This window comes from Artibeus jamaicensis, unplaced genomic scaffold, assembly GCF_021234435.1.
Source record: "Artibeus jamaicensis isolate MK-2021 breed Jamaican fruit bat unplaced genomic scaffold, CSHL_Jam_final scaffold_754, whole genome shotgun sequence".
Taxonomy (NCBI): domain Eukaryota; kingdom Metazoa; phylum Chordata; class Mammalia; order Chiroptera; family Phyllostomidae; genus Artibeus; species Artibeus jamaicensis.
The window spans coordinates 2578702-2604345 of NW_026522054.1; the positions used below are offsets into that span (position 1 = coordinate 2578702).

Sequence of the window (25644 nt, forward strand, 5' to 3'; positions counted from 1 at the left end):
TAGGGTATGGACATCCTTGGAGGCTTCCAATTTCAAAAATTTCTACCAGATTCTCATCTGAGAAAATTATCAAAAGAAATATCAGAAAAAGACATCAGACAAGAATGAAAGTGTTAGTGGGTGATTTTTCTTTTCCTCTATTTACTTTTCCATATTTTTCTACATGGCATACAAGTTTTACAAGGAAAAAAGTTGTTAATAAAGTACTCACCACTAAAAACATAAACACAGTAAATAAACCTTTTTAGAGAAGTCTAAAAAATATTGCATGAAATGTTAAGATGCTGAATGGCAGATGTATCCATCAGATCAAGCTGGGCTAGGTATGCTACGGTGACAAGTAACTCTGGGTCTCAGTGGCTTAAAACAAGGAAGACTTCTTTGTCGCTCATGTGACGTGCCCTTCTCCCATGAGCTGTGCATCCAGCTTCATGGGGCAACCTCTATCTGTAACACAGCTGATCTCCTAGCAGAAGAAGACTGGATGAAACCTGCCTAGGGTCTCAGAGCTTCTGTCTGGAACTGCCACGCAGCATCTCTGTGGACCTTGGTCAAAATCATAGGACCAGTCCTGTGCTCAGCAGGGCAGAAGGGTGTGACCCAACAGAACTGAGAGGTGCAGAATGTTTGTGAGCAGTCAGTCACTCAGTCTGTCATTTCAATGTCAAGGAAATCAAAACCACAAACAGAGGAGAGAGGATGAAGAAGGACGACAACAGACATGTGTTGAGTGTTACCTGTGTTCCTGTCACTTTTACCCTTATTTCTGTTGGAATCCTCTCCACAATCTTCTTCACATACCAGGAAACGGAGGCCTAGTGAGGTTGAGTCATTGGCCTGGGTCATGCGGTGAATAAGTGGAAAAAATGCATTTCAAACCTAGGTTCCTAAGCTCGTGTGGTTTCCACTACCCGCCACTGTCTAGCGGGCAGCGTTTGGTTTCTCAAGTGTGTTCAAAGAAAACACCAGTCCCGGGACACCGGAACCTGAAGCAGAGGCCTTCCCTTCCCAAGCTGAGGTCAGGGTCAGGAAGGCGCTTACTCATCCGTCACAAACCAGCATGTGAAAAGCAGCTGAGAGTGCTGACCTCAAAGGAGAACCACGAAGGGAATGAATTCATCAAAGATCCCTTGCCCACAGCCCAGTTCAGGCCCCGACTTGGAGAGGCCGCCGTCTCTGGTCCTACTCAAGTCCTGCACTTACTCCTGCCACTCATGGCTCATGCTCGCTTGGGAAACAGCTTCTTTGGGGACCTCCATTTCCCCGTGTGTAAAAAAGGAATCCCTAGTGCCCGCCCTCGCAGACTTGTTCCCACAACTGAAATAAGACAAATAAAACGCAAATCATATATAATGGAGACCAAATAAATAAAGGTCCATCCCCTATCCCTCCCGTTCTGGAATCCCGGAAAGGTAGGACCCAGGCACCTAAAATCCACTATGGCCCCATGCTGCCGCCAGGCCCCGTTAGAACAGAGGACTGGCCTCCTCTCTTTGTAAGGTCAGTGCCCACTCCCGCGCCAGGTTTAACCTGACCAGCGCCGAGTGCTGCCAGCAGGCCAGGTCCCTGCCAGGCTCAGCGGCTGAACGCAGAGCAGCCGATGGGGCGGGGTCTGCGTCGGGGCGGGGCAGGGGCGGGGTCGGCCTCGGGGCGGGGCCTGTGCCGGGGCGGGGCCTGGGCGGGGTTTGCGCTGTAGCCGGGTCTTGGCCGGGCGAAGGGCCAGCGGCGTAAACACCCACGGAGAGTCGCGTAGGAGCAGGTGAGCCGGTGGGCAGCGAGGGCCCTGGGCGAGCGGGCAGGGTCCAGTAGCTCGTAGGACAGAGGCCTCGGATAGATGGCGACCCGCAGACCAGGCCCTGCCCTTCGCGCGCCCCTTGCCGGGGCCTCTCGAGGTCCCTTCACCAGTTCCGGGGCGGCAGACCCTGCGCGCGCCGCTGTCCCTGGGTGCCTGCGCGCCGTGGACCCGGCCTCTGCGGCGTGGGGGCGGGAGAAGGGAGGTGCCGGGAAGGGCACTACCGGAGCCGGCCTGGAACTGGGTCGCGGAAGGAGTGCGGAGAGTGGCCCCCAGGCCTTGGGCCTTCTGTCGGGCGAGGTCATCCCGGCCTCCTACTCCTCGCTAGGGTGGGCGCGGTACGAGCTGTTAAAGGGCCAGGGCATTCAAAGGAGCAGTGCACGTGAGGCGCAAAGGCGTGTAGACCGTGACATTTGTTCTTTCCTCCTGATTGGGACCTCCCTGACTCCCTGTGGCTCCGGCCCTGGGCACTGCTTGCTAGGATAGGAGGGGAGATGGAGTGGGGTGGGGGGGGTCTTCCCGGGTGTATGAGGAACTAAACCGCAGGTCGGGACCCGGAGCAGGGAGACTTCCTGACCAGCGGCGTCTGACTGTTTTAGTAGGCATTTACAACTGTGGGGAGACTCCCAGAATCAAGCTTTTTGCAGGAACCTAAATAGTAGTTAGTTCCCAGCCCAAATTTTAGCAGTGGAGGAACTCAGCCCACAGGGCTAAAGTGACTTTGTGCAAGGTCGCCCAGGTAGGATAAAGCAGAGCCAGGCTGCCTCGCGTCCTGCTGCTTAGTCCTTGGACCTTGGCAGTTGGGTGAAATGCTCCTGTGTATTGCCTTAACATGTATTCCCTTTTCAAAGCATGAATTGTTGCTTGGTGGACCAACTGCATCCCCATTTACAGGTGGAGAACCTGAGAGGCATCGCACCAGAAAAATTGCAGAGCCAACTTAACTCGAAATTGACATCCTGGGCAGCCAAGCCTGTGCTGAGAGTAACTTGATCAGGATAGACCCTGGCTTCCCGTATGGATGCCCCTGACGTCTGCATAGTTCATTCTGTAGACACCTGAGCTTCTGAGGCCTTCAGCCAAGACCTCTGGCAGAAATTAAAGGCTTTGGATAAGCTGTTGCAGGTGCGTGAGCCTCAGGTTCCCCTCTGTGTGAATGTGCTTGTGTGGCAGTGGGCAGAGCTGTCAGTAGCTGTTTTCAGAGCCCAGGTGGTAAAGGGGCTGGGGAGCCCGGCTCCAGCCCAGAGCTGCAGCCTCAGCCACGCATCAGGCAGGCAGGCAGGCTTCCTCGGTTCATGTGTTGCGTGAACTTAGAAATGCATGAAGGGGCATTTAGGGCAGGGGCTGGAAGTGGGGGGCTTGGAGGAATGTTGCTACAGAGTGGGATGGAGGTGGTTTCACGGAAAGTTCTATATCGTTAGGTGTTGAAGTACCTGGGCACCAGGTGTATAGTCTTTAGTTGGTGCAAGTGTCAGAGACGAATGTCCTGTTCACATCTGTTTGAGGACAAGTTAGAGCCTGGGCAGAGGCTGCCACTTACATGTGCCCAGAGGCCAGTGCAGGTTGTCATGCCTGTCACCATGCCCTCAGCTCTTCTCAGTACCATTGCGCAAACACACCACTGACCTTGGCCTCTCTCTGAGTTATTGATGATGACGTAGCATACCTTACATTAGGAGTTTGTCATATACAATAAAACCATTTAGTACAGTAGTTATCACAGTTATCTTCAGAGCTTCAGTCACACTAAGTAGCTATGATTTCTACCCTCCTGCAGAAGGGGAGGCTGAGGTTCAGGGAGGTAAGCAACTTTTCCTGCAGCATGGCTTTGGTGGCTGAGCACCAGGGTTTGTTCCCAGCTGGCTGTGTCTTCTTAATATTTGGAGTTTTTGTGCAAGAGGTTCTCCACATGCGCCCCCACCCGTGTCCCTGCACTGCTCTTAGGGAATGTCTGTGTGGTATCTGACTACCTGACAAAGCAAAAATACATTAAAAATGAAGTGTATACACACACACATACATATATATACATATACTTTTTTTTTTAAGAAACCAAAGCAGTGTGTAGGTGACATGCATGTTTCCACTAAAGACATCTTTGGCTGGTGTTCGTTCAGCTGTTGCTTTGACTTGAGGACTCTGTGTGGTTGGGGACTGGCGAGACAACCCATGTGTGCAAGTATTCCCCACCTGTTCCCGGACTCCAGCAGTTGGGGGCGGGGCTGGGAGGAGGATGGGTGGGGCTCCGAGGCTGGCAAGGCCTCCAGGCTGCCATTGGCCAGGGCCTGGAGGTTCTTGTCCCCTTAAGCTGGCTGCTCTGAGGTGGATTTGAAGCCCGTGTAATAAGTGCGGGCCTCCAGGTCTGGAAGTAGTCGGGGCATCTTGTGAAATTCTGAGGAAAGAGCTCAATTCCGTCCGGCCTATTCACTGCCTGGGAGAATGGGTTGCTCAGTCATCTTTGCCAAAATAGTCTTCTAGAGCATGGGAAGAGAAATTCGAAAGGGTGCTAACCTTTCTGCTGTCTCTTAACCAGCAACTTGCTAGCTTTTTAAAAACGAAAGTAATATGTTTTCTAAAAAAACAAATGGATAAACTTACTGTTGCATGCGGGGGAAAAAAAGTAATATGTGTTCATCCTGGGAAAATTCAGGCAATGTTTTTTAAAAAGCCCAGTAACCCCCAGCCCAGTGATAACCACTATGAGCAGGCATTTCCTTACCGTGCTGTAGGCCCATCCGTATGTAGTTATCTGTTAAAATACCAGAGGTAGGAAGCTGGAGAGGAAGTTCTGTGTCCTGTTTTTCCTGTTAATGTTATGCCTTCAGAATTTTCCCTTTGTTGAGCATTCTGGGAAAGCCGGTTTTAATTGGTGTGTAGCCCATTACTTGTTGCACTAGTGCCACAGCAGGCACGACTTTAGCACTACGCTATGATTGTGATATTATTGTCATCCTTTTGACTTGACTGAGGGTAGCAGCGTCCTGCCCCTGTCCCATGCCCACACGTGGGCACTCACTGTCCCTGAACCACCCTCCTCGCTACCCCCATGTGGAGCACGAATAGCAGAGGGGCAGCGGGGGCTGGACGTGTGGGCGGTGGGGGACAGAGACTGCTGAGTCTGTAAGGCAACAGGTAATCTGGTGAGTATTTATCGTTCCCTGACCTCTTGTCTGTGTTTTGGAGAAGCTGGGTATTAAAGAAAACAGACATACCTGCCCATGGAAGAGGTATGTGCCTCACAAAGGTGGGCGTGCACCCAGAGAGCCCACATGGTGTGCTGTGTGGGCACCTGCGTGACCATGGCCCTGGGCCTCCCAGTACATGGCTCTCACAGGTACTTGAGCGGACGGGAAGTAACCGTGGCTTTTGATCTTCGGACTTTCTTTTGTCCCTCCAAGCTTCGTTTCCTTTAACTATAAAATAGGGCATGGACTAGATGGCCTTTAATGTCCTTGCCAGTTCTGACACTCGTCCTAGGGACATGCTCTTCAGTTTGATCAAGAGTTCCTGTTGCCAGAGTGCTGGGGGCCCCTCCCGAGAGGGGCATCGGCAGGCTTCCACTGTCCCCCTTCACTGTGTCCCTGTCTCTATTTCATCTTCGTTAGAACTGCTATTACTTACTAAACACCTGCTGGGTGCCAGGCACTTTACCCATGATCCTTAGTTTTTACAGTACTCTTGGAGGGCATGCCTGCTTCGCTTTTTCCAGAAGAAATGGGCCATGTGAAGCTAAATAAATTGTCTGAGGCCATGCAGCCAGAGGGTGTGTGGCTGAAGCCTCCCCCCCCGTGCTGGGGAGAACCATCCAGTTTTGATGTCCATCTTGGTATGGGCTGAAGTGGATGGATAGGTGGGTGAAGGTCATCCAGGGTCAAACACATCGTCAGAAGCCCCGGGCTAGGGACACAGACAGGGAGGGAAGCTGTGGGAATTTCTAAAGAAAATTCTAAGGGAATGTCCTCACCTCAGCAGACCCTTTCCTAGTAGAAGGAAAGACTGAATTTCCCGTGAGTCATGGGTTGCTGCAAGGTGTGACCACAGAAAGTGGCCTGTTTAAAACTAACACCACCCTCTTGAGGGAAATTGGTTCATTCACAACTAGGCCTGCGAACAAACAAACAAATGAAAAACAACCAAGTGTTCGGGACCCAAACCTCTCTCTGCAGCCCTAACTGTGTGTGGTACGTTGCAGTAGCTGCCAAGTTGCTTTTGGAGCCACAGTTTTCACCTTTTTCCATAAGGCACCAGTGTTTACTGTGGCCTTTAAGAAATCTGTTTCCTACTGAGGTCCATTAGCCTTACATTTTAAGGTCAAAACATTTGCATTTCTCTGAGATGGGAAAGAGGTTGAAAAAACTGGGTCACCAGGTTTTTATAATAATTGCAGGAAATGATGTGCGCATGCTGGGAAATTCTCTGGGTCTGTGTCCCTCGGTTTGGCCATTCAGCACTTTGGTCCCTTTCAGCTGATTGATGGGAGTGAGCAGTGGCTACTTGGGACATTTGACTTTGCATTCTAATCCAAGGCAGCTGTCAGCCCCTGTGCTTTGTTCCGGGAAGGGTTTCCAGAACAACACGGTCTCAATCCCTGGACCCTCCTCCCCACCCCCATCAGCCCCTGTCTCTTCCTGCAGCCCCCTCAGAGAATGAATGGGGTGCTGGTTGCTATGTGGGTGACAGGATTTGACATCGGTGATAGGAGAGTCACGGAGCCCCACCCCCACCAGCCTGTGAGTCAGCCTCCCTTGGGAGTTGACGTCACTCCAGTCTGAGGTGGACAAACATCGAGCAGGTTGTTTATCTGCACAGATTTGGGTGGCGATTTTTCCCTCAGACACCATTAGAAGCAAAGGAATACATCCCAGCTGCTCTGTCCTCCTCCAGGAGCCAGGTAATGGGGGGGGGTGCTGGAGGAGATGGCAGGTGGCTTCCTAAACCCATCTGGTCCCCCTGCCCCCCTCCCCCCGCTGTCCAGTGGGAGGGGGTGCAGGAGAGGCAGGAGGAAACCTGTCTAAATGTTGATACTCATGATGTCCCTTTAAAAAAAGTAATAGCTTTAAAAAGCCCTGTGCAAATGCAATCCATGTTTGTTATAGGAGCTTTAGAAGTGCAGAAAAATATTAAATCAAAAATCACCCACAATCTTACTGTCCAAACCTTCAAACATCCTTTGAAGTTTTGTAATATTTTTTACCAGCCCTTTACACACACATACACACACACACATTATATATATATATTTTTTTTAATAAGGTGATTTTAATGGTCATATAATAAACCCCTCAGATGAATATATCAGAGGACAGAGTCAGTCCAGTCATTTTCACTTTTATTACAATCAGAAATAAAAGCAACAAACATGTTTTTATGCAAATCTTGTATTGTTTTCTTAGGCCCAATTCCAAGAAGTAGCATTTCAGGTTCAAAAGGTATTGATGTTTTAAAGCTTTTGAAAAGTTTTTACTGCCTTCCGGAAGGCTGGTCCCATTCGTACCAGGGGTGTCTGCACCCCAGTTTTCCCATACATTCCTCCGCGGGGGGCATTTCTTGGGGACCTCTCCAGACTGTGAGCTCGCTGTTCTGCTGCAGCCTTCTTAGTCTCAAAAGCTCGGCTCCTCTGCCCGCCTGCACTCCGACCAGACAAGGGGTATTCTGGAGAAAGGACTGCCCCTCTGTTGCCCTCCATGCCCATTTAGTGGGCAAGTCGTATGGGGCAGTGGGGGTGCCAGGCGGGTGGGCCAGGTACCCGGCCCAGGGGCCAGGGAGGTGGACTATAACTGGGCACTTGCAGTTCTGAGCTGGGGACCCAGGCTGGAGCGTCTGGTTCCCTGGCAGGGGCGGCCCCGGGGAAGGTCTGCCACCAGCCTGAAAATCACCCAGAGACTGTCTCGAAATGCAGATCCCTGGCCCTTTGGTCGGACTGAGCGCCAGGATCTGCGTGTAGGTTAAGCAGCCTAGTGAGGTCAGGACCTGACCACCGGGTCCAAGGGTGGCCGTGAACCCGTCACGGTTCAGCTGCAGACCCCCCGAGGCCTGGGGCAACCAGAAGGAGGGGGGTTGTGACTCCATTATGAATTCACACCCCAAGCCTAACTGACAGGCTGGGAAACAGCATTAGAAGAGCCACGTGTAGTTCCTTGCCCATCCGAGGCTCTGCTCCGGATGGAATGTCATGATTTGGGGTTGCCGATTTAGAGACAGTCCAACCGTGTCTGAGTTCCGGGTGCTGCCCTTCAGTACGAAGGAACTCATCCCTGCCAGACCGAGTGATCAGGGAACTGTCGGGTTCCAGCAGGTATTTGTGTAGATTTTTGTCTTGCAAGGCTGAGCCTCAGAGAAGGACTTGAAACTTCTGCCGGATCTCCATTAGATGAAGGAACTCACACTATGAACTTCCCGAGTCCACTCAGTGTGTTGGGGCTACAGAGCTGCGTCCCCCACGTCATGCTCCTGGGGTTAGACTGCTGGTTCCAGGACCTGGCCGCCAAGGAGCAGCCAGATCCGCCCTCCTGTGGCCCAGGACCGAGCCTGGTCTTGGGGGTGTCAGCGGAGAGCGGGAGCCCACGCACCCCCTGCAGAGTGCCGCCCCGCTGACATCCTGCCGCACCCTGTTCAGTCCCTTTTCTGTTCAGAGTCCTTCGCTGGCTCCCCACCACCATGGCCTCCCTGGTATGGTCTACCCCGTCTTTTCTACCCCACCTCCCACCACTGCCTCCCAGGTGCCCCACTTCAGCCACGTCAGCTTGTCAGAAATCGGCCCTGGTAGGTCCCCCCACCCAGGCATTTAGTTAGGAGGTAATTACTTCTTTCCAAGGCGTTCCTCCTCCTTCAGTCTCTGCAAGCGATTCCTTACCTGACCCTTTTTCATCCCTCTCACTCTTTGAGACCTGAGACGTCTAATTCTGACAGCGCTCTCGATCTGAGCGCCCCAAGTGCAGTGTCCCGCGGTCATCTCGCTTTGCCTCCGGTGCTGTGGGTCTGGTGCTGTCTTATCCATCCTTAGCCCCGGGAGCGTATCCACCCTGAGATCCCTGCAAGCTCCACAGGGAGCCTTGGGTAATGGGCCCGAGGCAGAGAGGTGGACAGAGAGGGCAGGCTCTGCCCTGTGCCTGTGAGTTGGGGGACAGAATTGAAGTCCATGGGGGAATAATCCAGGCCACAGCCCTGAGTGTTGTCTTCAAAGAGTGACAGCCACAGACCCGGCTGGAAGCCGCTGTCTTGAAAATTATAAATTGTGGGGTGACCAACCTGGAGACGAACTTTCAGCAGAAGGGAGACCTGGCCGTCTGTCCCTAGTGGCATGAAGCTCCGCCCCAGCGGTTTCCAGGAGGCAGCGATGGGGAGAGCTGGCCCTGGTGAGAGCTCAGCCGCCCCTGCCCAGGCTGTCGGCAGGACCGGCAGATCCATCCGGGGTTGTCGGAAGCTCTTCCCAGCCTCTTTGGGCCGCACTGGTTTCTATGTGGTGCTGTTGTGTTTACGCACCACTCAGGATGGCACAGTGGCCTTGGGACAGCCCCCCCCCTTCCTGTGTGGTCCCTTCAGCCTGAGTCTTCCCGTGGGCCCTGCCTCGGCCGTGCTTTCTGACCACACACGTGTGCCCATACACACACTCACCCACATGGTCTCACTGCTCCCGAGCCTTCGGCTGCCACTTGTAGGCCTACGACTCTCACCTCCCTCCTGCGCCTCGGACCCAGGCACTCAGCCGCCGCCCCGATGCTTCTCCCTTTTAACCCATAGACACCCGGGTTCCGGGACCAAATTCACGGTCTCCCTGCTGAGACACCCTCCTTCCTCCCGCCTGCCGTGTCCGACCCCCTGCCTGGCCTCGTCCCGGACTCCGGCCTTTGTTCGGTCCCTACCGTCTGTCCTGTCTGTCCACCTCCTGGATCCTGTGCATCCGTCTGCCGACGCCTTCGGGGAGGTTTTTCCCTTCTTTACTTCTTTTTCAGTCCATGGTCAGACTGACATTTTTAAAAAAATATATTTTATTTATTTATTTTTTGAGAGAGGGGAAGGGAAGGAGAGAGGGAGAGAAACATCAATGTATGGTTGCCTCTCATGTGTCCCCTGCTGGGAACTGGCCCGCAACCCAGGCATGTGCCCTGGCTGGGAATCGAACCTCGATACTCTGGTTCACAGGCCCGCGCTCAATCCACTGAGCTATGCCAGCCAGGGCTCAGACTGACATTTTTAAACACAGATGTGAACCGCCTGTCACACTGTCCTGGGCAGGGGTGGGGGATGGTGGCGTGCCATATACCCCCTTAACATGACACAGGAGCCCTTCGCACCTCACTGCCCCCCTTGGCAGTGCCAGGCCCCGACCTCGACTTTCATCATGCCCTTCCCTCCCACCTGGAACAGTCTGTCTCCATCAGCAATGTTACCTCCTCAAAAACACTCCTGGCCGGAGCGTGATTCTGTGCTCCTCGGTAGATGCCTGGATCATAAAATTTGTCACAGCGGATGGTTTTTGTGTGTTTTTAAAGATACAAGTGTGTGTCCTGCTCGTCTCCACATCCCCGGAGCCCAGCAGTGTTGGCACGCCGCGGTGCTCGGCGGGTATGTGTTGGCCGAATGAGCGAGGCTGCTGACAGCTCGGAGTGGCCCTGACTCCTCTAGTGGGGCCTTTGGCCTCCTGGGGCCTGGATCTCCTAAGGCCAGTCCCTCTTGAGGCTGTTGCAGCCTCAGTGGTGGCTGCTGGGGACCATTGCTGTACAGCAGACATTGGACACAGTGTCCTGGTGGGTGGCTACAGGGTAGGACGTGTGTCCAGGTCTGAGAGCCACCTCTAGCCAGCCACCCCCTCCGCCCTGCACTGCCCGTGCCACACAGGGAGATGGACGAGGTCGCCTGTGTTTATGTTCCCAGGTACTTCCGGAGGTCAGGCCATGCTCACGTTCATGGCCTCTGACAGCGAGGAAGAAGTATGCAACGAGCGGACGTCCCTGATGTCAGCCGAGAGCCCCACACCACGCTCCTGCCAGCAGGAGGCCAGGCAGGGCCTGGAGGACGGAGAGAATGCTGCCCAGTGGGTAGGTTCCCGCCAGCGGGCCAAGGCCTCCAAACAGGCCCCTGGGGTTGCTGTACCTAACGGGTGGAAACCAGACAGCCCTGGGTGCCAGGAGAGGGGAAAGTAAAAGAGAGAATGGCCAGAAAGGTGGGCGGTTGCCATGACAGAGCTCATGTCTGCTCTGCGAGGGCTCTGTAGTAGACTGCACATTCCCAGCCTGTTCAAGTTCAACTGCAGTGAACTTGAGTCTCTGTACCGAGGCCCCTGCCCCTTAGATTCACCTCCCTAGTGCAGGCATGTGAGAGTCGGTTTGGATGTGGGGACAGGTAACACACACTGAAGGGTGGCAGGAGGGACACTGCTGGGGGGGGACCCTTTCTGGCAGCTGTAGACGTGGCCATCGAGAGGTGACTGTCCCCGAGTCACCTTAGACTTTTGAGCTGGGGCTTCTGGCTGCTGTGACAAAACTACCAAAGCCCACTTGGCTTGCAAATTACACAGAAATTTAGTTCTCACTGTCTGGAGACTGGAAGCCCAAGACCAAGCAAGGGGCCAGCAGATCTGGTGTCCAGTGAGAGGCCACTGCCCTGGTTCACGGGTGGCTGTCTTCTCTGGGTCCTCAGGTGGTGGAAGGGCTCCAGCCCTGGTCACGAGGGCTCTGCTCTCGTGACCCACTCACCTCCCAAAGGCCCCACCTCAGGATACCATCCCAGTGGGGGTTAAATTGAAACATAGGACATTTGCAGGGACACACATTCATTTAGTTCACACCGCGGAGGTGGGCCACACTGTGGTCTTGTCTCTGCCACCCAGAGGGCTGACAGTAACGTTCTGAAGTGTTGGATGTACTTGGGGGAGCCACCTAGCCAAGCCGCCTCTGGGGCGGCTTGTCAGGGCACAGCACTGTCTGAACTTGCACGCATCTCATTCTTCGTTTTGCCCAGGACAGTATTAAAAAAACCTTGCCATGTGGGACTTTCTCTTCCCGCCGCCGGCCCGACTCCCTGGTGCTGAAGTTGGAGTTCACGTCTCCTGGGATGCTCTCTGCTCTCAGAGCAGGACCTCACTAGCTCAAGGCCACCACAGCCTTTTCTTGGTAGTTTCTTCATCTTGTATCCCCGGGAGTGTTTGTGCATTTTAGCTGTTTCAGTTCCTGTTCATTAACGGTTTGTTTCTTTTCCTTCTCAGCTGAGTATCTAGATCGCAATCCCTGCAGAGCGCCTATACTGAAGCAATAATCATTTTTTGTGTCCATTTCATTTGGCTTTGGCATTGGCTGTTAATGTAATTGCCATGACGGCTAATGACCCTAAATTGCCACGATTCCAAGACGGAAATCCGTACGGGTTCATTTACCCCAGCGTCTGGCAGGCGTCCCTGCTGCCTCCTTCGCTTCTCGCTCACTTGCTCTCCCCGCTTCCCATCGGCCAGACCCTCCCAGGCGTTCGCTGCTGGGTTAGCCTTCCTGGTGTGGAGCGCAAATTTCGCGTGTTTGATTTTGGGGGGCAAAAATTCAAAGTAATGTCCTTTTCCGCAAACTCCCAGTATCTTACTTACAATCAAAGACAGTCCCTGTGTGTACCAATCAATCCAGTTTGCAATTTGTCAGCCAGAAACGTCTACTCTCTGGCTTCCATCTGTCACCTGGCCTGTCTCCTCCCAACTCAGTATGGCCAGGTGAACAGAACCAAGTGGTGTCCTGAGCCCCCGTACTGAGATAGGGGACAGCTAGCTCTTTAATGTGCTCCAAACATTAGCCATTTAGCCAGGGGCCTGCGGACCACCCTCCTCTATGGCTGCCATGGCCTCCCTGAATCTGTGGTCATCAGCACCAACTCTGAATTTTCTTTTCTTTTTTTTAAATTTTTTTATTGATTATGCTGTTACAGTCGTTCTATTCCCCCCCTTCATTCCTCTCCTCCCTACCCCCATCCCACCATTACCCCCCCTTTAGTTTATGACCATGTGTCTCAAGTTCTTTAGATTCTATATTTCTCATGCTATTCTTGCCCCCCCCATCTATTTTCTATCTACCGTCTATGCTACTTATTTTCTGTACCTTCTCCCCCCTTCTCCTCCCACTCCCCTGTTGCTAACCCTCCTTGAGATCTTCATTTCTATGTTTCCACTCCTGATCTAGCTGTCCTTTCAGTTTGCTTTCATTTTAGGTGTGGTTGTTAATAACTGTGAGTTTGTTGTCCTTTCACTGTTCATGTTTCTTTAACTTCTTTTTCTTAGATAAGTCCCTTTAAGATTTCATATAATAAGGGCTTGGTGATGATGAACTCCTTGAATTTGATCTTATCTGAGAAGCACTTTATCTGTCCTTCCATTCTAAATGCAAGCTTTGCTGGATAGAGCAATCTTGGTTGTAGATCTTTGGATTTCATGACTTGGAATACCTCTTTCCAGCCCCTTCTTGCCTGTAAGGTCTGTTTTGAGAAATCCGCTGACAGTCTGATGGGGACTCCTTTGTAGGTGACTGTCCCCTTAGCTCTTGCTGCTTCTAGGATTCTCTCCTTCATTTGAATTTTGGCTAATGTAATTATGATGTGCCTTGGTGTGTTCCTTGTTGGGTCCAACTTCTTTGGGACTCTCTGAGCTTCCTGGATTTCCTAGAAGTCTATTTCCTTTGCCAGATTGGGGAAATTCTCCTTTATTATTTGTTCAAATAAGTTTTCCACTGGTGGCTGTGCCTTTCCCCCTTCTGGTACCCCTATAATTCGGATGTTGGAACGTTTAAAGATGTCCTGGAGGTTCCTGAGACTCTCCTCAATTTCTTTGAATTCTTGCTTCTTGACTCTTTTCTGTTTGGCCATTATTTGCTTTCTTCTGGTCCACTCCATTGATTTGAGTCCCAGTTTCCTTTTCATTGCTGTTGGTTTCCTGTGCAATTCCATTCATTTCAATTAGTTTCGCCTTCATATATTTGTCTAATTTGTGGCTATAATCAACCAGTTCTGTGAGGATCCTGATGACCAGCGTTTTAAACTGTGTGTCTGAGAGTTTTGCTATTTCTTCATCGCTTAGATTTATGGGCTCTGGGGCTTTGAGATCTTGAGCCATTTTTGGTCTGTTTGGACCCTTTAAGTGTGAGGAACGGCGCCTTGGACTCCCAGGTCGCTGGGTTGTGACGCTGTATGTGGAGGCGGGGTCAGAGCAGGGAAATGGCGGCGCCCTCTGCTGTTTCTCTCAGCTGGGTGAGGAGCAGAGCTTTAGGTGGTTCACCAGGGCGGGGCCACTCAGAGTCGCTGGGTTATGACGCTGAATGTGGGGGCGTGGTCAGAGCGGGGAAATGGCGGCGCCCTCCCTGCCGTTTGCTGCAGGGACCGCTGGGTCCCGGTCCAATCGCCCACTCCCTCGCTTGTCTATCCGCGCACAAATGCGCAACCACAGTCAACCCGCAGCCCTGCTCTCTCGCTGTTTCCCTGCGGTCGCTCGCTTGGTCGCTCGCTCGGTTGCTCACTAGGTCCAACTCTGCGCCTGGATTCCGCGTGCCTGAGTCCGTCCGACTGAGTTTTCCTATGCAACCCCGCTCCACCAGCTGCTGGTTTTGCCCCTTACCGGTCAGACTGAAGAATTTGTTGTTAACAGACTTCCGAAAAGTTCAATTTTCTGTGTTCTGGCTGTGTTTTCTGTTGCTAATATTTAGTTGTCTCTAAACTTGATTGTGTGAGAAGGCACGGCACATCCACCTATGCCTCCATCTTAGCGGAAGTCCTCAATCTTGATTTTTTCAAGCCCTGAATTTTCTGTAGTTGTGTTTCTACACTTTTCAAATGCCCTGGAATTTCAAACATTATTTCCTCTTCCAAAACACCCATGCCCTGCATCGGTCGGCCACTTTGGGGGTATTTGGTGGCCTACACAGTGTGGTCTCCCACAGAGAAACCAGGACAGCGAGGAGGACCACGAGGAGGACCCTGACCGCTACGTCTGCAGTGGGGTCCCCGGGCGGCTGCCGGGCCTGGAGGAGGAGCTGACCCTCAAATACGGGGCGAAGCACGTGATCATGCTTTTCGTGCCGGTGACTCTGTGCATGATTGTGGTGGTGGCCACCATCAAGTCTGTGCGCTTCTACACGGAGAAGAACGGGCAACTGTGAGTGGGGGCCGGGCATGGTGGGGAGCGGGGCCAGGGCCAGGAAGAAGGCTGGAGGAAGAAGAGGTTTGATAACAAGGTTATTGGAGAATTAAGGCAGACGGTACACACAGAGGCTTAGTGCGGCGCCGCACTGCCGCATGCCGGGCTTACTGCTCTCGCCTAATGGGACTGAGCGCCGTGCTCCAAGGGCCAGGTCCCAGGCACTGCTGTGCCACCCGTCACTGCCTGACCTTGAACAAGTCACTTCCTCTCTGGGCCTCTGCTCCCATGAATGTAAACCGATGTGCCTGCACCAGGTTTCTCAGCTCCCAGCCAACCTTGTGAGGGAGTTTGTATTTATTTTGGTAAAACAGAACACAGGCGGCAGCAGCAGCATAGAAAATGAGAAGCTTCCCGCCCTCACCCCACCTCCTGGGGTTAATCACTGCCGAGTACCTCCCCCCCCATTAAAAAAAAAATTTAGGCAGTTTCTGTTAAGTTTTGTTTTTTAAAGAAAAGAGCAGAGAGAGAAGCCCCCACCCTCAGTATAAGGAAGCGTACACTCTGCTAGGGACTCAGACAGCAGAAGCGAAAAGCATTAAGAGAACTCAAGGACTTCACAGGCAGCTCACTCCCCGCAGGCCAGGCTGGACAGGGAGGCACCACGGACTTGGACTGATTGCGTTGGGTGGGGTGGAAGTAGGGGCAAATCCTAGGCTGGATGGGGCTGATAGTGAGGGGGTATGGGAAGCCGCCCGCTGTCCTGGGACCAGAACAGAGCAGTGGGGAGGCACCTCCAGGTCGGGTCTCATCGGTGTGGGGATGCAGGACCTTGATGCATGCAGTCATCTGAGACCTTTCCCACGGTCGGTTACACTGGGTCCAGTCATCAGGCGGAGAGGTCAGGGGCCAGGAGATGGGTTGGAAGGCAGGGCAGCTGGTGGGGATGGCGGACAGCCCTCCAGCAGGGCAGGTGTCCCCAGGGTGCCCCCACCAGTGGTCCGAGGCTCCTTTAGGACGAAGGGCACCTGGGGCAGGTGGAGAAGGAACACCAAGGGCCTTGTCTTCGCCCTCAGCATCTACACGCCGTTCACCGAGAACACGCCCTCGGTGGGCCAGCGCCTCCTCAACTCCGTGCTCAACACCCTCATCATGATCAGCGTCATCGTGGTCATGACCATCTTCCTGGTTGTGCTCTACAAGTACCGCTGCTACAAGGTGAGCGCCAGCCCTGCTTGCCGCCTGCCCGGCCCTCCTCCGGGCTGCCCACCCCGCGGGTCCTTCTGTGCAGCAACCATGGGCTTAAAGAAATCAGAATCCCTTTTTTCATGCAAAACAGACTCCGATTTTTGGTATTCTTACACACCACTCCTGCCTCTGGCACCCCAAGGCTCTTTTATTTTAAACTTACACAGAATCCCACTGAATCGAGTTCCTCCCTGCCATGTTCAGAGTGTTACTTCTCATATTCAAAGTGGATTCTATCTTGCTTCTCCTTCTGAAGGAGTGAGATGTTCTATTTTGGGCTCCCTTGACCCTATACTTCCCCTCCAGGTTTATTTTTAGTTTCCCGTCTCCCTTTAGGCCGGGGAAGTACAGACACTGTGCCAGGGTCTTCCAGTACAGACAGGCTGGATCCCCCCACCCTCACCCCATGGCTGTGCAGTGGCCGCAGGAGGTGGTGCGGGAGTGGAGTCCTGACCCGAACCACGGGCATCGTCCCCCGAGATACCATAAGCTTTCAGATGGGAGTTTCAGGCTTTTCTCCCAAGGAGGGCTTTGAAGCCCCGGTGACTAAAAGGAAGTTCAAGTAGGCGTAACCTGATTAAATCCCATCACACACTGGCACGCACAGCACTCTGTGTTCCGGCTGCCGCCATCTGTGGGGCAGGTAGAGGGAGGTGGGGAGGCCCGGCCTAGAGCCCCTTTTCCTGCTCAGGGCGGGAGTGGGACTGAGCGGTGGGAGGGGCTGTCAGGAGGTGCCCGGGAGCTGAGGCCTGTCAGCTAGTAAGTGTGTGTGTAAACGATCCCCAGCATGCGAAGTTGGGGTGGGGTGGGCTGGGTGGTGGGGAGCAGAGGAGACAGCGGCTTGTCCGGAGCAGGGGCCACGGCACAAACGAAAGCCGTGCACGGGGAGCATGGGAAGCCTGCACTTCCGTGACCAGTCCCAGGGACAGTTCAGTAAGGTTACTGGCAGGTCTCATGACACTCAGGCGATGGCTGTAGCCTTGGGCGGGCGGGCGGGGCTGGGACGGTAGAGCGTCAGCACCTCCCAAAGGCAGCCACACACAGCCTGGCGAAGGCCACCCGTTTCACTCCTGGTAGACCAGGCCCTCCCTGAGCTCTCTCGTGGCTCATGCTGGGTCTGTCCCCACAGTAAGGAGACCGGCGGGGGTGTCACCACTGTGCCACTGATGGCTGGCCAGGGGACTGGCTTAGGAACAGCCTTACCCTCGTCTGTGACCCTCCCGAGTCTGGCCAGGAGAGGAGCGTGCATCAGCGTCGGGCAGGACAGGGCTCCCTGTGTTGACTGTTCAGAAGAAGCTCCGTCGAGAGCCTGCACTGACCGCTCTGCCTGAATCGGCCCTCTAGTGGGTCCCCATCACTTGCTCCTGCCAGCCTGTTTCCGTCACAGCCCTTATCACACCTGCTGGCATGTGCGTGTATCTGTTTGTCATCCCGCTGCCCTCACCCTGGAAGGCAGCAGGTGGGCAGAGGCGTGGCTGGCTTTTCCTCCAGAGCGTAGGTGTGCCTGGCACGTCGGGGACACTGGCACACCCTTTCTGAGTGAGTGCTGGTCCGGGTGTTTAGACTTAAAGGAGGTTTGTCTCCTTTATACACTTGCTGGGTGACCTTCGGAGACCTTGAACTTCTCTGCCCTCTACATCTGGGAAATGGCCGCCAGTACCCCCAGTGTAGTCTCATAGGAGCCCGACGCAGAACGGTTTCCAGGCTTGGGCCTCGGTTCCCAGAACCGGGGGCCAGTGGTACATGGGCCCACGGTGTGGTCACTCTGCTCGTTTTCCATCCAGTTTATCCACGGCTGGCTGATCATGTCCTCCCTGATGCTGCTGTTCCTGTTCACCTACATCTACCTCGGGTGAGTGGCAGCTGGTGGGCAGCAGGGACCTCGGGGGCCTCCCTGGGGGGCAGAGTGACTGTGCAGGACCCGGGCAGGGAAGGGGGCCCCCGGGCTCCGCACCCCCGAGTGTCTCTGCTCCAAGAGCCTGCCCCTCGGACACGGGGCAGTGGGCTCCATGGCGGGCCACGAGTCTCTTTCTGCTTCCTAAGTAAACGCAGAGAGGCAGAGCCAGCGTGGAGAAGGTGCTCTGTGACCCTGAGGAGAGTAGAACCCCTCAAAGTTTACATTCTAATCTTGGGGCTTGGCCTGGGTTCTTCCTGGATGTGGCAGAAGTGGTCTCTGTTGCCCTTGATTTGGGATATCAGCCCGACCCAGGGGCTCAAAGAGACAAGAGGGACGGGAGAACACACTTTTCCCAGGGGCCCAGGGCCCCCCGGTTGTGCCAATGCACGTTTATATGAACTGGCCCAAGAATGAGACATCAGTTCACTCCCCGCCTTGCTCCAGAAACGATTCCAAGCGGTTAGTTGAGGGCTCGTGGAAATGGGGAAGGGGAAGTCAGTCAGTGGAACCAGAAGCTGGAAACACCCAGTTGGGACTTAGCGGTTGAGGAGCAGGGGCTGTTGAGTCGCGGCAGGTCTGACGTCCCGCTGACCGCCGCCCGCCCCTGCTGGGCTCCTGCAGGGAAGTGTTCAAGACCTACAATGTGGCCATGGACCACCCCACTCTGTTGCTGACCGTCTGGAACTTCGGGGCGGTGGGCATGGTGTGCATCCACTGGAAGGGCCCCCTGGTGCTGCAGCAGGCCTACCTCATCATGATCAGCGCGCTCATGGCCTTGGTGTTCATCAAGTACCTCCCGGAATGGTCCGCGTGGGTCATCCTGGGCGCCATCTCCGTGTACGGTAAGTGGGCACGGACACTGAGAGGGCCTGGCAGTGGGCCGTGGGGTCAGCGTCCGGGGCAGGTCCTCGCTGCTGCTGCTCACAGGTGGCAGGTGCCGGAAAGGTCCCCTCCTCTCCCTGCGGGGCCTGGCTGGCCTTCCTCCGGAGAGGCTCGCCTTGGCACGGCCTGTGAGGTCCTGTAGCCTCGTGCCCGCTGGTGTGGTTATCGGTGATGGCAGGTGTTTGCTGGGCACTCCCACTGTTAGCGCTCGACACACTGTCAGTTTTGGGCCCAGATACCTACACGGTACCTGCAAATACCGAGCATCCAGAGAGCGGGCCGCTCCTTCATTAGTGTGGAGGTAGCTGCCGTCACCAGTGCTGCTGCTGTTTCTTCCGTGTTAGGGCCCAGAGCAGTGGGACCTCAAGTTCACCCTCCCGCTCTGCGCCCAGCCTGTGCAGACTCCACAGACTGGGGCTGGAGACCCGGGGGTTGGGTGAAGGGGCAGCGGGCCCGCCCGAGAGCCTCGTGGTCAGGGCTCCAGTACACAGTGGCCCCGTCCACGCCGGTGTTAGGAGGGCCGGCTCCCCTCTCTGGGGGTGGTTTGGGAATAAGTGTCTTTTTCCCTTTGCTTCCTCCCAGATCTCGTGGCTGTGCTGTGCCCCAAAGGGCCGCTGAGGATGCTGGTGGAGACTGCGCAGGAGCGAAACGAGCCCATATTCCCTGCCCTGATATACTCATGTGAGCGGCCCCGCACCTCCTCCCACGTGGGGCCAGGGGCACTGAGGTGGGAGCCTGGGGCGGGTTCCTGGCCGTGGCCTTGGGGTGGACTAGGAGATAGCTGTCCTTTCTCTGACCAAAGGGCGGAGGTGGTGGCCTCCACCTTCCGGAGACGACAGCAGATACCACCTTCTGTCACACAGGACGAAGCTTGGAAAGTTAGACCAGGAGGGGCCCCGGAGCTTTGCCCGCCTGGCCTCCAGCAGCAGGCGTGTGGCGGGCGCCGACCGCATTCTAAGAGGTCATGGCCACTGCTCAGCAAGGCACAGTTGGAGGCACTTTGGGGAGGGGCTCTTCGAGGGCGGGGTGTGGGGGAGCCGGGCTTGCCCGCCTTTCCCTGGGCTTCCTTCACCGCCGCGTGGCTGGTCGAAGCCACGTCTCTGAAGGGAAGGCACATGGGATGCCCTTGGGCTCAGGCCAGTGTGTAGGGGTTGGGGCTTATGTGTGCACTCAGCCAACGTGTGTCAGCAGTCAGACCCCCACTTTGTGACGGGCACCGTGCGGGGCACTGGAGTTGCAGCTGGAGGAGACGCCCGCGTGGGCCCCGGCCTCCCAGAGCTCACAGCGCTGTGCTAGTAATGCCCTCCTGTCTGCTGCTGGGGGTGCTTAAGGGGAAGGCGTGAACCTCTGGGGCTCAGCTGTCCGCAGGTGCCCTGGAGAGACAGTGCAGGGAGTAGCTGCACGGTTCAGGGTCGCCTCCAACAAACGAGGACCCGAGTGTGAAAGCGCAGTCCAGGCCCGCTCCAAGGGGCCCGGCGTGCAAAGACTGAGTTGGCGCCTGGACTCCGTTCACCGTCTGTGTACTCGGTGGGGCTCACGTTCTCGGAGGGGAGGCGGTGACTAGACAGACAAATGCGTAGATCAGCAGGCGACTGCAGGATAAGGGACCTAAGGACTGTAGTGTAGTAGGGGGCTGGTGCTCTGCCTAAGGGGGTCAAGGAAGCCCTTTGTCATAAGGTGACATTTTCCTGCCTTAGGAGAATCGGGGGACAGAATTCCAGGCAGAAGGAACAGCAACAAGTGCAAAGGCCCTGAGGTGGGCATGGGCCTGGTGAGCCCAGGGAGCCCCCCGGGTCAGCAGGGGGAGGGGCAGCTCCAGATGACCGCAGGCCCTGCAGGCTGTGGTGAGGACTTGTCTTTACTCCTGAGTGAGATGGGACACCTGTGGAATATTTTGTGCTGACCTGGCTTGACATTTTCACAGGCGGCTGAGTGGAGAACAAAGTGTGTGGGCATCAAGAGTGGAAGCAGGAGCCAGGTTTGGGAGCTGAATAACGGTCCAGGGCAGAGGCCACAGGCTCTGGCTCGGGGGCAGCGGTGGAGGCAGGGGGATGTGGTTGCTTTCTGGAGGCATTTTGGAGGCAGAGTTGGCAGGATGAGCTGGTGGTGGGGACATGACGTGAGAGCGGCAAGGGTGATGTCAGTGTTTTGGGAGCAACAACCCAAAGGATGGAACTGGCAGCTGTTGAGAGCACTTGGGGCATGTTGAGTTTGAGATGCTCACTGGACGTTCAGCTGGAGAGCTGGGATACAGGTCCAGGGAGGTTCCGGGCCGGAGCCAGAAAACCGTGTTAGGACCCGTGACCCAGCAGTTCCACTTCTGGGCAGATCCCCGAGAGAATCGAAGCAGGGTCTTGAACATGTTTTTGTACAACCAAGTTTGTAGCAGCATTAGTTACAACAGCTAAGAGCTGGAAGCAGCCCACGTGTCTGTCAGCAGATGAATGGATAAACAAAATGTGTATATGTACACTGTGGATGGAATATTATTCAGTCTTAAAAAAGAAATTCTAGCATGTGCTACATGGAGGGGCCTTGAGGATATTATGTTGAGTGAATTAAGCCAGTCATAAAAAGATAAATACTGTAGATTCTACTTGTATGAGCCACCTAGAGTAAATTCAGAGACAGAGTAAGACGGGGAGAAGGGACAGTAGGGCTTGTTCACTGGACACAAAGTGTCAGTGTTGCAAAATGAAAAAGGCCTGGAGACCTGTCTCACAACAATGTGAATGCACTTAGCACTATTAAACTCAAGCTTAAAAGTGGTTGAGATGATACGTTTTATGTTATGTGTTTGTTTTTTTTAACCACAATGAAACAAAACCACAATTAGTTCACCAAACTATTCACTGAGATTACTACCTTTGTTTTTGTGAGGAGGCAAAGAGATAGGAAAGGAGTTGCCTGCCCACACCCGGTCAGTGAGCCTGGACCCTCCCCCAGTGGCCTCCTAACAGTGGGACACACCGGGTCCCACGGAACCGAGGGTCCCGTGCAGGCTCCTGGGGACACCAGTTGGCCAACCTGCCTCACAGGCCCAGGGGCAGCCACAGTTCGCCCTGCCCGAGGCCTGACCCTTGTCTCCTTCTCCAGCCGCCATGGTGTGGACAGTGGGCATGGCCAAGCTGGATCCCTCCTCCCAGGGAGCCCTTCAGCTCCCCTACGACCCAGAGATGGGTGAGCGTTGGGGGGCGGTGGCTTCTCGTCCCGGGGGGCAGCTCCTCTCGTGCGCCCAGCTCGGCCTGGCCTGGCCTGGCTTCTCCGGGAGACACGGGGTCTGGGTGGGCAGGAGAGAACACCAAGCCCTGGCATCGTGGGGATTGAGAGGGGCAGCTTGGTCCTCTGCCTCACCTCTCTCCTGTGGTCTGGAGTCTGGCTCTTTGTGTCCGGGCTGGTGGGTGAGGGCAGGGCGGCCCCTGAGCTCCAGAGAGGCCGCTGACTAGCTGTCTGTCTCTCTCCCTCCTCCTCTTCCTCCCCCGTGGTGATGCCTGCCATCTGCTGTTACTGGACCCCCAGAAGAAGACTCCTACGACAATTTTGGGGAGCCCTCATACCCTGAAGTCTTCGAGCACCCCCTGCCTGGCTACCCAGGGGAGGAGCTGGAGGAAGAGGAGGAAAGTAAGGTGCCCGTGTCCAGATGGTCTGCGTAGCCCCGGGGGCAGAGGGGCGGCTCCCTGAGGTCTGGGGGGGGGGGTGTGAGGGAGACGTTCCTCTCTCATCAGAGATGGCCTCACAGGAGTCAAGGAGAGGCCTGCAAAGGGAGTTCGGGTCGGCAGGCCGTGGGGACTTGCACATTCAGACTAGAGCCTGCATGTAACAGCGTTCACCGAGTGCCCGTTGTGTGCCTGGCTCCGGCCCAGCGCGGCCCACAGGTGTGGGCGCTGACCGGGAACCCTGTGAGCCGGCGGCACTGTGCAGGAGACCCCGGCTGCGGAGTCGCACCAGTGGGGCTCCTGACTGGGTCCCTGGGGTCAGAGAGAGTCGCCTGAGGAGTAACTCCTGAGCTGAACTCCCAGAGGGTCAGCCTCAGCTGGGGACAGATACCGCCTCGACCAGGGGGAGCAGCGACACCTCTTATTTGGAGCCTGGAAGGGGGGAGGGTGTGGGGGCGGATGAGACCAGCAGTGTCCTTGATCAGGCTCACTCGAGTTAGTCATGTAAACATTTGCGTTGTCTTCGATAAACAAGACTCTTATACATGTGTCCGGGACGGTTGTACTGACGGAAACAAACATGGCAGCATTCTAGAAGCTCTTCTTGACTTTCAGTTACAAATAAGCTAATGACAAGTATGTTCATCTGTTTCTAAGGGGAACAGGTCTCCCGAGGACCTCTGGGTGTTGTACATGTTCTTACGAGTAGTGAAATTGAATTTCCTAAAAAAACTCGTAAGTCCAACTCAGCACTCAGTTGTGTACAGCCTCGCACCGATCCTGGACAGTGTGTTTGGCTTGATTTTTTTAAAATTAAAGTAAGTGCCAAGCACCAGTTTAATCGGAGTTACCAGACATGCTAGCTTTTCACAGCCCAGACCGCAGCTCACTCAGTCCGAGGGTGTCCCCTTTTCCCGAGGCAGCCATTGCTCATCCACAGGCGAGGCAGGCTGGTGGGCAAAGCTGCCCTGTTTGGCCTCCTGAGAGCCCCCAGACCATGTGCCCTGGGTCCCTGGCTGTTTGGCTGCTGTTTGCCTCCTCTGCCGCCCCCCTGGGGCCTCTGAGATGATGGACCCCCGTCTTCCCCACACAGGGGGTGTGAAGCTCGGCCTGGGAGACTTCATCTTCTACAGCGTGCTGGTGGGCAAGGCGGCGGCCACGGGCAGTGGGGACTGGAACACCACGCTGGCCTGCTTCGTGGCCATCCTCATTGTAAGTGGGCCGTGGGGGCCCATGACCCTGGGGGAGCTTTCAGATGCTGTGGTCCTGGGGAGGGGCAGAAGACACGGGGGCTGGGGGGCTTTCTAGGACCCTCAGCGTGAGACTGAGGCACACGGGAGGTTCTGGGTGTCAACAAGACGCAGCCCCTGACGTCACTGAGTGCGCACGCCGGGGCGGCAAGGGCTCAGCCAGCCTGGCGAGCCTGTGTCGTGATACCTGAGGTTCTTGGACGAGGAAGTGGGCGGAGGCCTCGCCTGGGGGCACAGCGCTGGTGAGGGACGGGCTGCAGTTTGAACTCAGGTCCCCACCTCTGGGGCTGGGTGTGTTCCCTGTGCAGCACCCAGACACCCTGGGGGGTCTGAACCCCAGGGCCCTCCTGGGGCTCAGGAGGGGGGCCGAGTACTGTGAACCTGCCAGTGAAATCTGGAGGTCCCCTATCACGTGATGTAGCCAGATCCACATAATGCAGGACATGAACAGTGTCTGCCCCTCAGTGGCAGGGGCTCTGAGTGGCGCACCCTCGGGGCTCTGCCCCGTGAACCCCACGCAGTTCGTGGCACACGAAGGCCGAGGCTCCGTCCTTCGGAGACGTGGAGTTCCTCAAGGAAGGGTGGTGGGCCCAGGCTCCTCCCCCTGGGCCTCTCTCAGCCGAAACCCTGCTCTCTCCAGGGACAGCGCAGGCACTCTGGTCCCCTGTCCCCGCCCTGGACCACTGTTTGTGTCTCCAGGTGTGGGGACAGGGTCGGCCCCACTGCACCTGCTTCCGAGGGGAGGAGTCTCGGGGCATCTTCGGTTCCCTTGGTGTCCACCGCTGAGACCCTTGCTGGCATTTCAGTTGAGCCCCTCCAATTCTCCTACACATATGTGTCCCTCTGAGGGCAGGCATGCTGCTATCGGGTCGCACGTGTCACCGCAGTAGCCAGACAGGAAGGCAGTCTGGTGGAGGCGGCAGCATCTCGGCTCAGGAGGCCCGCTTTCTGCTTCGCCCGTTCGTGGGTGTCCGGGGCTGTGCTCCTACGAGTCCCGGCCACGCTCCTGAGCCCAGGGACCAGGCGTTGCTCGGCGCTCCCCTCCCCGCCCGTGCCGGTGATCACCTCCCCTCCCCTGGTGTCCTGCAGGGTTTGTGTCTGACCCTCCTGCTGCTCGCGGTGTTCAAGAAAGCGCTGCCCGCCCTCCCCATCTCCATCACGTTCGGGCTCATCTTCTACTTCTCCACGGACAACCTGGTGCGCCCGTTCATGGACGCCTTGGCCTCCCGCCAGCTCTACATCTGAGGGGCGCGGCTCCGCGGCTGGACGCTGTAGACGCCCGTAGCTGGACGCAGCTGTGTAGTCTCACACTCTAGTGCCATTCAAGACGTTTTTGCTCCTTAGGAAAAAAAACCCAACAAGAATAAAAGAGTACCAGGTTCACTTTGCGGAGGAGGACCAGCCTCTTGGTGCTAGCCATTTGGTCGCCAGGAGCAGCCCCTCCAGGAGCACACGCCTCACCGGGAAGCTGGGAGTCGATCCGGGTGAATGAAGGAAGGGGATGTGGTGGCGGAGGAGCTTGGAGAAGGCCGTCTGGGCACGCCTCGAGCCGGAACATTCCGAGGGCCAAGATGAAGGAAGGAGCCTGTGCATACCAGGACCAGAATCGCATGCCCAGGACAGCAGGGACCGCCTGGGCACTCTGGCCGAAGAAGAAAAGCGCAGTTTCTCTGCAAGGATTGTCCCCAGTGCTTTGTCTATGATGTCATTGTTATTCTATTGCCTTTAGAAATCAAGTCCTAATCTTGTTCCAGCAGTTCCTCTGGGAAGTGGCGCGATATTAGCATCAATAAAGAGATGGATCCTGGTGGAACGGCGGA

At 55.5% G+C, this 25644-nt stretch overlaps 1 protein-coding gene across 3 annotated transcripts; it reads left to right on the plus strand.

Annotated features, from left to right (window-relative positions):
- Nucleotides 1-1679: 1679 nt before the first annotated feature.
- On the plus strand, nucleotides 1680-25644 carry PSEN2 (presenilin 2). Of its 3 annotated transcripts, XM_037138814.2 has the most exons (12): nucleotides 1680-1759; nucleotides 2687-2917; nucleotides 10667-10830; nucleotides 14695-14909; nucleotides 15968-16109; nucleotides 17924-17991; nucleotides 18658-18878; nucleotides 19501-19599; nucleotides 22015-22098; nucleotides 22438-22539; nucleotides 23668-23786; nucleotides 24914-25644. In XM_037138814.2, exons 3-12 carry the CDS (start codon nucleotides 10687-10689, stop codon nucleotides 25067-25069), a joined length of 1350 nt encoding a protein of 449 aa, XP_036994709.2. In that variant the 5' UTR covers nucleotides 1680-1759; nucleotides 2687-2917; nucleotides 10667-10686; the 3' UTR covers nucleotides 25070-25644. The 3 variants fall into 3 exon arrangements, with proteins under 3 accessions (XP_036994709.2, XP_036994708.2, XP_036994710.2); XM_037138813.2 differs by lacking the exon at nucleotides 2687-2917; XM_037138815.2 differs by lacking the exons at nucleotides 1680-1759; nucleotides 2687-2917 and adding an exon at nucleotides 6601-6683.